General features: G+C 42.6%; 1 protein-coding gene across 2 annotated transcripts in view; it reads right to left on the bottom strand.

Annotated features, from left to right (window-relative positions):
- Positions 1–9,741, bottom strand: part of LOC136400353 (E3 SUMO-protein ligase RanBP2-like) — an 82,496-nt gene extending 72,755 nt beyond the window's left edge. For both annotated transcript variants that reach the window (XM_066376879.1, XM_066376880.1), the window contains exons 1-2: positions 9,572–9,741; positions 1,950–2,017 (exon numbers count right to left, since the gene is read on the bottom strand). In XM_066376879.1, the coding sequence (XP_066232976.1) occupies positions 1,950–2,017; positions 9,572–9,643 (140 nt within the window). In that variant the 5' untranslated portion in view covers positions 9,644–9,741. The remainder of the gene's footprint in view (positions 1–1,949; positions 2,018–9,571) is intronic.
- Positions 9,742–14,994: the final 5,253 nt, after the last annotated feature.

Below are 14,994 nucleotides of genomic sequence, written 5' to 3'. Positions count from 1 at the left end.
GTTGACAACATTCCAGTATTTTACTACTAAATGCTAATTTACCAAATAGTTTTTCCAGTGATACCCACACATAAATGAATAAATTGCTTCTCTTCCTGATTACATTTTGGTAAAGCACTGAAGAGTTTGCATAGAAGTGAGAAAGTGATGGCAGTAAATATCTTTAAGTCATCATAATACAAAATACTAAGAGCAACAATTTCCCAAATAACAACCGAGAGAATGTATATACCATTTAAACAAGAAAATCGTATCTAACAGTAGTGTGCCCAACTACAATAGAGGGGAGAAAAAAATTACTAAATATAGTACCAAATACAGATAATTTTCATTTCTTAGATCAAGCAACTAAAAATAAGTAAGCATCTTTTAAGCTCAGTAAGTGATACCAATAAGAGAAATTAGACCACAGATCAATGATGAAGGAAAAAGTGTCAAATTAATAAGGAAGGAGGGTTAAGAGCCCCAATGCTAGTATTCAGTAAAGGTGCTCTCATTTTCCTATGAGCACTGTCATCTTCCCATCAATGCCTTTAACAAACAGCCTGCATCCCTCCTAAGTTCCTGCTTTAGGCTACTCCAAATCAGAAAATCAGTGAAACAAAGCCTCAGCATCACTTGAGAAAACTAAAAATCTTTTATACAAACTATCCTCCTGTTCAGAAAGCACAGTTTAATTCTGCATTCACTGCTATTTTCCAGCTGATTAGTGTACCAGATATGTAATCAGGAAGATATCTTTATTATATGCGGCTTAAGTGTCTGTCTGTCGCCGATAGTTTATTGGTTGCTTGCATAACTGTACTAGCCAATGGGGTGAAGTTGCCATGGCTGAACGCAAATTGAGCGGGTCAGGGGGAAGGTGAACATTTGTTTGCATTGGCAATCATCTGTTTTACATAAAAACTACGTCTTAACGTAATTTCTTTTAAGAATGCCTCCTAGAAAATACAGCACTGAAGAGGAGAGAAAAGGAGCTAAAGCTGCACAAAAACGGCTTTCTCGACAAAAAGAAACCACTGAGCAGAGAAAGACAAGGCTTACTTCAGTCGCAGAGCCTGCATTTGGACACGGTCAACTTTATGTTGCCTGTTCAAGAGTTCGTGAAAGAACGGACGTAAAATTAAAAATAATTGATGGTCCTCTGCAAGGCGAGCTTAAAAATAATGGAAAGATCTACACTAGAAATGTTGTGTACAAAGAGATCTTTGACATGTGAATTAACATTTTATTATTTAAATCACCTTTATTTATTGAGCTAGCAGTGGCTCTTAAGAAATGTACCACCGCCTGACCTGTGGTGGCGCAGTGGATAAAGCATCGACCTGAATGCTGAGGTTGCTGGTTCAAAACCCTGGGCTTGCCTGGTCAAGGCACATATGGGAGTTGAAGCTTCCTGCTCCTCCCCCCCCCTCTCTCTCTCCCCCCTCTAAAAAAAAAAATGAACAAATAAATAAAAATAATTTTAAAAAAAAGAAAAGAAAAGAAATGTACTGCCAGTGGTTTCCTTCATTGCACTCTACTTTAAGCAATTAAGCAAGTAGAAGGGGGAAACCCCGTGGGGCACTAAGCAAAGGGGCGTCCTCGCCGCCTGCCCTGGGTAATTCAGTTTGAATTAGCAGACACCTTTGCACAAATCATTTTAATTACAATTTATAATATCTAGAACAGCAGTCATTTCATATGACCGCCGGGCTTTCTAGTCAAGATATAAGCATGGCTGCCTTTTATTCTAACCCAAGACAAAGTATTTTAAACCAGTGCTCTGCCTTAGGTAGGTACACAGAAAATAATCATTCTAGGCTCAATCTCCATTAACTCTAGGCTAGTCTTTCCAGAACATACTTAGGAGAACTGTTAAAAAAAAAATTTTTTTTTTTTTCAAGAACATGAGTTAAGGCAAAAGCACTGATTTTAGGAAACTAAAGCATGTTTAGATTGGTACTTACTTTTTAGCAAGATCGTATTCTTTAGCTTCATAGTACAGCTTCGCAAAATAGAATCCTTTCATTGACTTCTAAAAAACATTAAGTTATTTTTCGTATTTTGAATTTTGAAAAATTTTCACAAGAACTAAAAATCTGTCCAAAAGAGGTTAATATTAATATATTTTTATTTTTGTTCACAGATAAGGTAAAGGAAATTATCTGTAGAAATACATGTATGTTCTAAAAGCCATGGTTCCACATTTTACCATTCTCATTATAAAACAAAACAAATTTAAGTACAGCAACATAAGACAACATCAGAAACTAAGAATTTATGTCCGCAGCCTGGCCTGTAGTGGCACAGTGGATAAAGCGTCGACCTGGAAATGCTGAGGTCGCTGGTTCGAAACCCTGGGCTTGACTGGTCAAGGCACATATGGGAGTTGATGCTTCCAGCTCCTCCCCCCTTCTCTCTCTCTGTCTCTCCTCTCTCTCTCTGTCTCTCCCTCTCCTCTCTAAAATGAATAAATAAAAATTTAAAAAAAATTTTTTTAAATTGATGATGGATGCTTCTTATCTCTCTCCGTTCCTGTCGGTCTGTCCCTATCTATCCCTCTCTCTGACTCTCACTCTGTTTCCGTAAAAAAAAAAACCTGAGTTTAAATAACTTTACGTAATACATTTTTTTCAAATTTCGGACCCCAAAATTAGGGTGTGTCTTATACATGAGAAAATATGGTATTTAAATCAATTGCATCATGCCTGACCTGTGGTGGCACAGTGGATGAGGTAAGTACTGCAATGCTGGGGTCACCACCCCAAAACCCTGGACTTGCCAGGTCACGGCACATATAAGAAGCAACTATGAGTTAAGTTGACGCTTCCCGTTCCTCCCTCTCCCCATTCTTTCTGTCTACATATCAACAAATAAAATCTTTTAAAATAAATTTTTAAATCAACTGCATCTTTTTATAAAGTTTGAAGTCTAAAATGAGGTAGTGTATTTATAGTCAAATCACAATTTCATTACCTACCAACCAACCTACAAACTAAAAAAGTGTTTAAAAATAACTTGGCCCTGCCTAACCAGGCAGTGGCGCAGTGGATAGAACGTCGGACTGGGATGTGGAGGATCCAGGTTCGAGACCCCGAGGTCACCAGCTTGAGCCCAAAGTTGCTGTAACCAAACAGTCAAGGCACATATGAGAAATCAATGAACTAAGAACCCTCAACAAAGAATTGATGTTTTTCATCTCTCTCTCTTCCTGTCTGTCCCTCTGACTCTGTCTCTGCCACAAAATAAATAAATAAATAAATAAATAAATAAATAAATAAATAACTTGGCCCTGGCTGGATAGCTCAGTTGGTTTGAGCATCGTCCCAAACCTCAGAGGTTGCCGGTTTGATTCCCAGTCAGGTCACATACTGGAACAGATTGATGTTCCTGTCTCTCTGTCTCTCTCTCTCTCTCTCTCTCTCTCTCTCTCTCTCCCTCTTCCTCTCTAAAATCAAAAAATTTAAAAAAAAATTTTTTTTTAGATTTTATTTATTCATGTTTTAGACAGAGAGAGAGAAGAAAGGAGAAGCAGGAAGCATCAACTTCCATATGTGCCTGACCAAGCAAGCCTGGGGTTTCAAACCCGCAACCTCAGCATTCCAGGACCACCTTTATCAACTACGCCACCACAGGTCCAGTCATTGGTTGATTCTTATATGTGCCCTGACAGGGGATCAAACCCTTAACTTCGCCTATGGGGATGATGCTCTAACAAACAGAGCTACCCAGCCAGGATAAAGCAAGAATATTATTAATAACCAAAGGAATATACCAAAATTGGGTCACAGTCTTCCTCCCTTAACCCTCAGCTATGAATTCAGAAATTTTAAAAGATAAGGAGTTTATGACAATAACAATACATACCAGTTAAGATGGCACTCAAAGAAACAAAACTTTCTTACCCCTTTTTAAAATGTATAGATTAGCCCTGACCAGTTGGCTCAGTGGTAGAGTGTCAGTCCAGCATGTGGATGTCCCGGGTTCCATTCCCGGCCAGGGCACACAGGAGAAGTGCCCATCTGCTTCTCCACCTCTCCCCCACCCCTTTCTTTCTTTCTATCTTCTCCTGCAGTCATGGCTCCATTAGAAATGGCTCCATTAGTTCAAGTGAGATGGCCTCAGGTGCTGAGAATGGCTATGTGGCCTTTGCTTCAAGCACTGGAAAAAAAAGGCTTGGTTACTGGGCAACAGAACAGTGGCCCCAGATGGGCAGAGTATCACCCCATAGAGGGCTTGCCCAGTGGATCCTAGTCAGGGAGTATGCGGGAATCTGTCTCTTTGCCTCTCCTCCTCTCACTAAAATTAATTAATTAAGAAGTAAGTAAGTAAAGTGAATAGACTCCTACAAGGTATGTCAATGCATGATAGAAAAACCAACCCCATTACCTATTTCGCTGCCAACTATCTCATTAATGAGGACTGTCATAAGGTAAACTATAGCAGCGATAGTCAACCTGGTCCCTACTGCCCACTAGTGGGCATGCCAGCTTTCATGGTGGGCGGTAGCAGAGCAACCAAAGTATAAATAAAAAGATTTAACTGTAGTTAAGTTGTTTTATAAAGATTTATTCTGCCAAACTTAGCGAAAATCCGACATAAAGTACTTGGTAAGTAATTATTACTATATGCTTTAACTGGCTGTAACTCTGGTTTATAAATTTTATAAAGTAAAGTTACTGCCCTACTTTAGAAATCATCATTACTATGGAACCGGTGGGCGGTTAGAAAATTTTTTTTTTAATTTTTTTTTTTTTTTACAGAGACAGAGAGTGAATCAGAAAGAGGGATAGACAGGGACGGAGAGGGATGAGAAGCATCAATCAATAGTTTTTCATTGTGCGTTGCAACACCTTAGTTGTTCATTGATTGCTTTCTCAGATGTGCCTTGACAGCGGGCCTTCAGCAGATCGAATAACACCTTGCTGGAGCCAGCAACCTTGGGTTCAAGCTGGTAGGCTTTTCCTCAAACCAGATGAGCCCACACTCAAGCTGGCGACCTCGGGGTCTTGAACCGGGGTCCTCTGCATCCCAGTCCCACGCTCTATCAACTGCGCCACCGCCTGGTCAGGCCGGTTAGAAAATTTTACTACTAACAGAGATACAAAAGTGGGCGGTAGGTATAAAAAAGAGGACTATCCCTGAACTATAGTTATTAAAGACTAATATACAGAACCATAAAATTTGGGGAAAACTTTATATTCTGTCTCTAGTCTGTTCATTTCTCAACGGAACTGAAGCTCAGGGGGAAAGTGCCTTGTGTGAGAATACAAACATCGCTAGGAAACAGCAGAGTCAACCCTATACAGGACAATCTATGGTGGAGTTAAGTGTGCTTCTTTCCATGATACCTACGTCACTGTAAGCAAATACCTGAATTCACCTACGCTGCTAAATATCAAGAATGACGGAAGGCTATAAAAATAGAAACATTCAGACCCTGAAAGATGCCACAACTGACTCCCCTCACCTCAAACCCCCTGCAAAAAGCTGAAGTAAATGAGCTTGTTCTTAGTATAAACTGGTAAGCTCTGCACTTGTGGAGACCTGACAAGGGTGAGGGTAAGGCTTATAGAGGACGATAAGCAAAGTCTAGAGACTGAACGGTGAGTTCCCTAATCCCCTTCTCCCAGAAAATAAGGTTAAAGGAAATCTCTCAAAAAACAGAACAGATGACACAAATAAGAGAAAAATGTGGAGGGTCAACCCTGAACCAACTTATGCTTTTACTTACATGTGGAATCTAAAGAACAAAACAAAATAGAAACAGACTCATAAAGGCCTGACCTGTGGTGATAGAGTGGATATAGTCCAGGAATGCTGAGGTCACCAGTTCGAAACCCCCAACTTGCAGAGTCAAGGCACATATGGGAGTTACTGCTTCCTGCTCCTCCCCGTGCCCTCCCCTCTCTCTTCCTCTCCCCCACCCGCCTCTCTAAAATGAATTTAAAAAAAGAAAGAAACACGCACAGATACAGAGAATAGACAGGAGGGAGCTTGGGGGGCTGGATTTTAAAAAAAGGTAAAGAAATTAAGAAATACAAATTAATTAAATTTAATTTCTAAATTAAAAAAGAAATGCAAATTGGTTATTACAGAAAAGTAACAGGCATATAAAGTACAGCATTGGGAATAAAGTTAATAATATCATGATAACTATGCATGGAGCGAAGTTGGTAAAGCATCAGAGGGATCTGTCAAGTACATGATTTTCTTTTTCTTTTCTTTTTTTTAAATGACAGAAACAGATAAGGACAGACAAGCAGGAAAGGAGAGAGGCCACAGACCATGGGGTCATGTCTATGATCCCACTCTCAAGCCAGTGACCCGGTGCTCAAGCCGAATGAGCCTGAGCTCAAGACGGCGACCTAGGGGTTTTGAACCTGGGTCCTCTGCATCCCAGTTCAAGGCTCTTTCCACTGTGCCACCACCTGGTCAGGCTAAAGTACATAATTTTCTAACCACTCTGCTGTACATCTGAAACTAATACAGAATAATATTGAGTGTTAACTGTAATTGAACATAAATAAAGAACACATCAGAAAAATGACAGAAAAAAAAAGAGCAAGAAGTACATCAGACGAGTAACGATACAAGTGATCAGAAAATTAAGCAATGCTCTCAAAATTGAAGAAACAATTATTTCAAACCTAGAATTTGATAACCAAACTATCAATTAAGTTAGGTAGACATTTTTCAGACCTACTATGCTAAAAAGAATTTTTCCAAATCATTCCTTTTCAAAGCAAACTGTGCTACACCAAAACAGAGGAAATAAGTCAAGAGGACAAGAGTTACAAGAAACCAAAAGTCTAACACAGAAATGTGAAGTGATTTCTCAAAATGATGATGAAGGCAAGTCCCAGGAGCACAGCTGGTTAGCAAAAAGAAACAGAAACCACTCCAGGTTAAAGCAGTGAAACAAGTGTACTCCAAAAGAAAGATTTTAAACAAATGTTTTTTAATTTAAAATTGATAGATGATGTGAACTGTTCTGTCACACTTAAGAGTTTAAACTGAGCCTGATCTGTGGTGGCGCAGTGGATAAAGCGTCGACCTGGAAATGCTGAGGTCGCCGGTTCAAAACCCTGGGCTTGCCTGGTCAAGGCACATATGGGAGTTGATGCTTCCAGCTCCTCCCCCCCTTCTCTCTCTCTCTCTCTCTCTCTCTCTCTCTCTCTCTGTCTCTCCCTCTCCTCTCTAAAATAAATAAATAAATTTTAAAAAAAATTAAAAAAAAAAAAAAAAGTTTAAACTGAGTTTGTGTAAAGAATTAGTCATATATCACAGAAAACTAACCGAACCAAAAATAAAAATAAAATAAAGCATTTAACTCCAGAAAAAATAAAACTACAAAATAAAACTACAAAACTACTCAAGTGCAAAAATATTTACCTTACCATAATTATATGAACACAAAATATTTAACTAAAAATTACAATAATAGTACTGGAAGAACAAGAGGAAATAAAAACATCTCTGATCAGAGTCCTAGAGGAACAGAGTAAAAAAGTCTAAAATGGAGGAAAGGAGATCAAGAAATAAAAGTATACATGTATGTGACTCAGAAGAATGAAGTATACTAGATGTGAAAGGTAGAACAAATAACTAAGAGTTGTCAAATTGCCTCTGAGAAGTAGGAACAGGGGGGTCTGAAACAAGAAGCCAACTAGACAGAAATCTAGAAAAACTAAATAGAAGCCATCTGGAAAAATAAAAATTAAAGAAACACAAATGACATTTCAACAAGGGCAAAAGCTGGAGTGAAGGAGTAAAAAACATGGCAAAGCAAAGAGATGAACAAATGAGATAGCAATCAATGAACAACTAAGGAATGGAGAAGCATCAATCATTAGTTTTTCGTTGCCACACCTTAGTTATTCATATGTTCCTTGACCGTGGGGCTACAGCAGACCCAGTAACCCCTTGCTCGAGCCAGCGACCTTGGGTCCAAGCTGGTGAGTTTTTTTGCTCAAGCCAGATGAGCCCACACTCAAGCTGATGACCTCGGGGTCTTGAATCTGGGTCCTTCCGCATCCCAGTCCGACACACTATCCACTGCGCCACCGCCTGGTCAGACTAAATCAGAATCTTATTAAGTTTTTGTACCTCTGAAATTGTTACAACTTTTTGAAAAGCATGTTAGTAGGGACCATGGCTCCCTAAAATAACCACATATCTAGACAGAAGTTAAAATGTTCTTTAAACTACCTAGCTTTTGTATCAAATAAAGAAGGTTGGGGCAAAATTTTAGGTTTGGTTATTATGACTGTTTCTTACATTTCAAGAGTATAATAGTAATCAGGAAAAATCATTTATTTTAGAAAAACCTCGGGATTTCAGTGTGTTGATTGGGGGGGAGAACAACAGAACATCAATTTGTTGTTCCACTTATTAGGCATTCATTGGTTGATTCCTGTCGGTGCCAGGACTGAGGGTTGAACCCAAAACCATTGGCATCAGAACCTTGCTCTAACGGTAGAGCTACCCTGCCAGGGCTTCTGGACAAGAATCTTGACTCTCTCCAGGTGTCAATAACCACAAAGCTGTAGGGAGCACAAAAATAACACATCATGCCTAGTATATGCTAAAAGATACAAACTATGTTTCTGACTGTCCCTGAGTTTTGGGATTTTTTTAAACTTCCACATTTATCTTTACTGTAATAGGCCCTTGCCCACAACAGGTCAGGAAGTCTTTTTAGTGCTTACATTTTTCCAAACATTGCCATAAATGTTTAACACGATCTCCCTTCATGCTCTATCAATACCACAACTCCATCCTACTGAGGAAGTAAGTTGAACTTGCCTCAAGTCCTGCAGCTTACAAACCGCAGAGCTGCTGCAGCCACAGGCGCCGGCTCCAGACCCTCCTCCCCACACTACACACCATTAGTTCAAGTCACGGGGAAGGCAACATGTATCTAGCACTTTATCTTCAGAGGAGAAACGCCCTGAGTATATGGTTTGAAGAGGTTAAAAATTTTAAGACATGGTAACAAAGCCCCGTAAGACGTTCAAAATTCCTAAAATTACGTTTTAATATTTTTAAAAGGAAAGTAAGTTTCCAAAGAGTGGTAGGAGTCGGGGGGGGGGGGCGGAGGACCCGTCTCAAAACAGGGGTTCCCCAGTTTCACTTAGCAATCCGTCAGACAAGCAGCTGCGAACGCGGCTGCCCCGGTCGGGGTCCCCGGGCCGCCTACGAGGGTCCGAGTCACAGCCGCCAAAGCACACCCGGAGCAAAAGCCCTCAGGCCGGCGCCGCCTCCGCCACGGAAGTGCCTGTTCGGGATACGAAGGAAACCCCGCCCGACATGGCGGGCCCAGGCCCCGGGGCGAGGCCCGGTACCGGGTGGGCCGCGGGGGAGGAGGTAGGCGGGCGGAGGCCGGAGGAAGAGGAAGAGCCGGCACCGACGGCCGCCCGCCGCTCTCACCCCTCTTCTCGTCCCACTCGGACTCGGGGACGCGCCGCTGCCCATCGAACAGCGAGAGCCGGCCGGCATCTCCACAGAACATGCCAGGGATTGGCGGGCGCCACGCGAGACCGCGGCCGGGCCTGGGCCGAAGCCGCTGCCCCCAGGGCCCGCTCACCTCTCGGGGCGACGGATCGAAGCCCTGCACTGAGGCAATGTACCGCTCCACCTCCGCCTTGCTGCGCCTCATGGCGCCGGGACCTCGCTCCTACGTCGCAGGACGCCAGTAGTGAGGCCCAGAGGAGTCACTGTCTCAGCCGACGAGCGCCGGAAAGCCTTGACGCAGCGCCGTTGCCGGCCGTGTGCGTGCTGCGTAAGCACTGTGCGACATGCCGATTTCGCGCGCCGGTCTGTACATGGCCCCGCCCCTCCCCGCTCTGGGCATGCCGAGCTGGAAGGGCGGGCTAAAACGGTCTAGCCCTCCGCCTGAAAACAAGTCAGGATAGTGCGGTGTCCAGCACTTTCCAGCAGTGTGCTGGGAGAACTATTAATGAAATGTAGAAACACCATTTCCCAGACCATAGAATGAGTTTTGCAAGAGTTGCAGATGAGTAAATGAAAAGAGTTGTGTAAAGCCATAATGTTCTGTAAAGTCCATAAATATTCTCTAGAGTCTAAATTCCAGGAAAGCCATCAGGATGCTGCCATAACAACCTCTGTAAAAAGCCCTGCTAGCCTGACCAGGCGGTGGCGCAGTGGATAAAGCGTCAGACTGGGATACAGAAGACCCAGGTTCAAGACTCCGAGCTCGCCAGCTTGAGCGCAGCCTCATCTGGTTTGAGCAAAGGCCCACCAGCTTGAACCCAAGGTCGCTGGCCCCAGCAAGGGGCTACTCGCCCACCCATGGTCAAGGCACATGAGAGGGCAATCAATGAACAACTAAGGTGTTGCAACACGCAATGAAAACTAATGATCGATGCTTCTCATCTATCCCTCTCTCTCTGACTCACTCTTTGTCTCTGTTAAAAAAAAAAAAAAAAAAAGCTGAGATAACTGAACACATTCTTTTGCTTTTTGTAAATTGCTTTGCTGAAGACTCTCCCTAGATTGTTCCAACAATAACCGAAAGCCTGTTTCACTTCTGTAAACCTGCTTTGGCTAGGTGTTCACCCCCTCCCCTCACTTTTTTATGCCTTTAAAAGCAAACCCCTGAGTTCGTTCAGAGCCACATGATTTTGGTAGCTATAGTTCTCATGTGGTCGCTGGCATTAAAATAAAGACTCCTTAATTTGGCTACTTAATTGTGTGGCAAACCATTTGTTTCCTCGCTGTCCAGATATAACATTAAAAGGTGCAGCACCCGACTAGGTAGTCAACAGCATTGACCTCTTTTCCCTTAAGTTGTCAAATTAAAAAATGTAATAGCAGTGTTGTGTGAATTAATCAAAAATCATACCAAATTTTTTTTGTTTGGCAAAAAAATAAATCTACTTTTTTGGCGTGCTATAAAATTTTAGTAATTAGCCTGACCAGGCGGTGGCGCAGTGGATGGAACATCGGACTGGGATGCGGAGGACCCAGGATCGAGACCCTGAGGTCTCCAGCTTGAACGCAGGCTCATCTGGTTTGAGCAAAGCTCACCAGCTTGGACCCAAGGTCGCTGGCTCAAGTAAGGGGTTACTCGGTCTGCTGTGGCCCCACAGTCAGGGCACATATGAGAAAGCAATCAATGAACAACTAAAGTGTTGCAATGAAAAACTGATGATTGATGCTTCTCATCTCTCTCCATTCCTGTCTGTCTGTCCCTATCTATCCTTCTCTCTGACTCTCTCTCTGTCCCTGTAAAAAAATAATAAGCTCTGGCCGGTTGGCTCAGTGGTAGAGCGTTGGCCTGGCGTGCAGAAGTCCCGGGTTCGATTCCCGGCCAGGGCACACAGGAGAAGCGCCCATCCGCTTCTCCACCCCTCCCCCTCTCCTTCCTCTCTGTCTCTCTCTTCCCCTCCCACAGCCAAGGCTCCATTGGAGCAAAGATGGCCCAGGTGCTGGGGATGGCTCCTTGGCCTCTGCCCCAGGCGCTAGAGTGGCTCTGGTCCCGACAGAGCGACCCCCTGGAGGGGCAGAGCATCGCCCCCGGTGGGCAGAGCTTTGCCCCTGGTGGGCGTGCCGGGTGGATCCCGGTCGGGCGCATGCGGGAGTCTGTCTGACTGTCTCTCCCCGTTTCCAGCTTCAGAAAAATACAAAAATAATAATAATAAAAATAAAAATAAAATAAAAATAAAATTTTAGTAATTAGTTTATGCGTGCGCCATGAGATGAAAAAGGTTGAAAAATTGCTGCACTAGATGAAGTTTTTACTTGATGGGTCCTCAAAAGTTTTGGTCATTTGTTCTTTTTAGTACTCAGGCCTGTTTAGAGCATATTCCAATTGGAACACTTTGGAGGCGATTGGTTAAATATATCATACTAGCTGTACCCAGCCACGTGTTGCTGTGGCTCAGTCTGGTTAAATGGAAAAGAAAGAAAAGAGAAAGCACACGTTTCTAATATGTTTAATTTTACAATGCTTGTAGATATACAATATTTTTTGTTGTTCCATTGTCTGTGCAGATATAGAGATTGTCTGGTTTGCTGACTCTAGAACATGCAACATCTAATTGTCCATGGGAGAAGCAATCCGTGTCTAGATCTAAACCACACAATTCTAAAGATTGGTCCTGAGCTTTGTTGATGGTGATTGCAAATGCCAATCGAATTGAGAATTGCAATCTCTTAAATGGAAATGGCATATCCATTGGAATCATAGGAATGCAAGGAATGAGGACATCTTCACCGTTGCAAGGTCCTGTCGAGATTGTTGCTTCTACGACATTGCTCATTATTATTTTTTTTTTTTACTGCAAGGCTCGTGCCATTGCAAAGCTTTGAAATGGAATCATAAAATTGGAAATTTGGAAATCGTAAATGGATCGTAAATTGGAAACATTGAAATGGAATCATAAAATATTTAATATAGCGTGTGTTGCTTTTACGACCAACAGAAGGCGATGTTTTTTCAAAAAAAGCATGTTTTTACCTGTCACAGGTGTGACATCTATATAATAGAAGGTATATAAAAACACATGCGTATTCAAATGCAATGTTGTGTCCAAATTTCAAAACAATCGGTGAAGAACTTTCAGAGATTTAAGATTTTGAACAAACGAACATTTACAATTTTATAAGATAGTCTTAGGTTTCATGTTTTTTTTGTGTGTTTTTTTTCTTACAGAGAGAGGTATAGATAGGGACAGACAGACAGGAACGGGGAGAAGTGAGAAGAATCAATCATTAGTTTTTCATTGCGACACTTTAGTTGTTCATTGATTGCTTTCCCATATGTGCCTTGACCGTGGGGCTACAGCAGACCGAGTAACCCTTTGCTCAAGCCAGCAACCTTGAGTCCAAGCTGGTGAGCTTTGCTCAAACCAGATGAGCCCACGCTTAAGCTGGTGACCTCAGGGTTTCGAACCTGGGTCCTCCGCATCCCAGTCCGACGCTCTATCCACTGCGCCACCGCCTGATCAGGCTCATGTCTTTTTTTTTATAAATAAATTTTTATTAATTTTAATGGGATGACATCAATAAATCAGGGTACATATATTCAAATAAAACATGTCCAAAAAAAAAAAAAAACATGTCCAGGTTATCTTGTCATTCAATTATGTTGCATACCCATCACCCAAAGTCAGATTGTTCTCCGTCACCTTCTATCTAGTTTTCTTTGTGCCCCTCTCCCTCCTTCCCTCCCCCCACCCCCCGTAACCACCACACTCTTGTCCATGTCTCTTAGTCTCGTTTTTTTTTGTTGTTTTTTTTTCTTTTTCTGAAGCTGGAAACAGGGAGAGACAGTCAGACAGACTCCCGCATGCGCCCGACCGGGATCCACCCGGCACGCCCACCATGGGCGGTGCTCTGCCCCCCAGGGGGCGATGCTCTGCCCATCCTGGGCGTCGCCATATTGCGACCAGAGCCACTCTAGCGCCTGAGGCAGAGGCCACAGAGCCAACCCCAGCGCCCGGGCCATCGTTGCTCCAATGGAGCCTTGGCTGCGGGAGGGGAAGAGAGAGACAGAGAGGAAAGCGCGGCGGAGGGGTGGAGAAGCAAATGGGCGCTTCTCCTATGTGCCCTGGCCGGGAATCGAACCTGGGTCCTCCGCACGCTAGGCCGATGCTCTACCGCTGAGCCAACCGGCCAGGGCTTAGTCTCGTTTTTATGTCCCACCAATGTATAGAATCCAGCAGTTCTTGTTTTTTTCTGATTTACTTAGTTCACTCCGTATAATGTTATCAAGATCCCACCATTTTGTTGTAAATGATCCGATGTCATCATTTCTTATGGCTGAATAGTATACCATGGTGTATATGTGCCACATCTTCTTTATCCAGTCTTCTATTTTTTTTTTTTTACAGTGATTAAAGCCTTTAAGCAAACTCTTGGCCAATACAGCAAGAATCCATAAAAGAGTAGTGTCCTTAACCTGTCCACCAAGTCCAAGTTGGAGGTTTCATGTCTTTAATCCTGCCAGTAAGTCTGTTTCAAGGCTTGCAACAAATGACTAATTGCAACGGAATGTCTAATGTCACAAACCTAAAAGTCCTGGCAAACTTCCATAAAAGGCCCTCCTTGGTCCAGCACCTTGACCAGGTGCTGGAATGGCTCTGGTTGCAACGTGCAGATGGGCAGAGCATTGCCCCCTGGTGGGTGTGCCGGGTGGATCCGGTCGGGCACATGCGGGAGTCTGTCTGACTGCCTCCCCATTTCCAACTTCAGAAAAATACAAAAAAATAAAAATAAATAAATATGTCCATTTATATGAATGCCCCCCCCAATGTATATTTAAATAGCAAAACAGGATACACCAAAATGTTAACAGTAACTGTCTTAAGATACTGGGTCATCTGTATTTTCCAAATCTTTAAAAATGTTTACTTTTGGAATTTGAATTTTAGAATCTTAGTTGGAAACAAGCTTCATAAAATATTTCCAATGGTGAAGACATATTTAGGTTTTAAAAGATTACATTTGCAAAGTGCTGGCCTGATAGCTTGGGTGGTTGGAGCTTTGTCCCAAAGTACAGAGGTTGGCAGTTTGATACTTAGTGAGGGCACATAAAAGAACAGCTTGATGTTCCTGTCTCCCTGCTTCTCTCAGAAAACAAAACAAAAAAACACATTTGTGTATACATAGACTCAATTGTATGGGATAAACAAATGAAATATGTTGAAATTTTTAACTGAAAGTTTAGGCTGTTATTATGGATATTTTCCCCATATTTCCAAATTTTCTTTCTTTTTTTCTCTTTCTTTCTTTCTTTTTTTGCAAGAGAGACAGAAAGAGGGACAGATATGTGTAAGGACATTGATTGTTTAAGGCGGCTTTTAAAACCATAGCCCCCTTTGGCCTGACCTGTGGTGGCGCAGTGGATAAAGCGTTGACCTGGAAATGCTGAGGTCGCCGGTTTGAAACACTGGGCTTGCCTGGTCAAGGCACATATGGGAGTTGATGCTTCCAGCTCCTCCCCACCTTCTCTCTCTCTGTCTCTCCTCTCCTCTCCTCTCTTTC

The sequence above is a fragment of the Saccopteryx leptura genome, chromosome 3 (genome assembly GCF_036850995.1).
Source record: "Saccopteryx leptura isolate mSacLep1 chromosome 3, mSacLep1_pri_phased_curated, whole genome shotgun sequence".
In the NCBI taxonomy this organism is placed as follows: Eukaryota; Metazoa; Chordata; class Mammalia; order Chiroptera; family Emballonuridae; genus Saccopteryx; species Saccopteryx leptura.
Note: the sequence above shows the minus strand (reverse complement) of the source record. Positions and strands in the feature narration are given on the sequence as shown.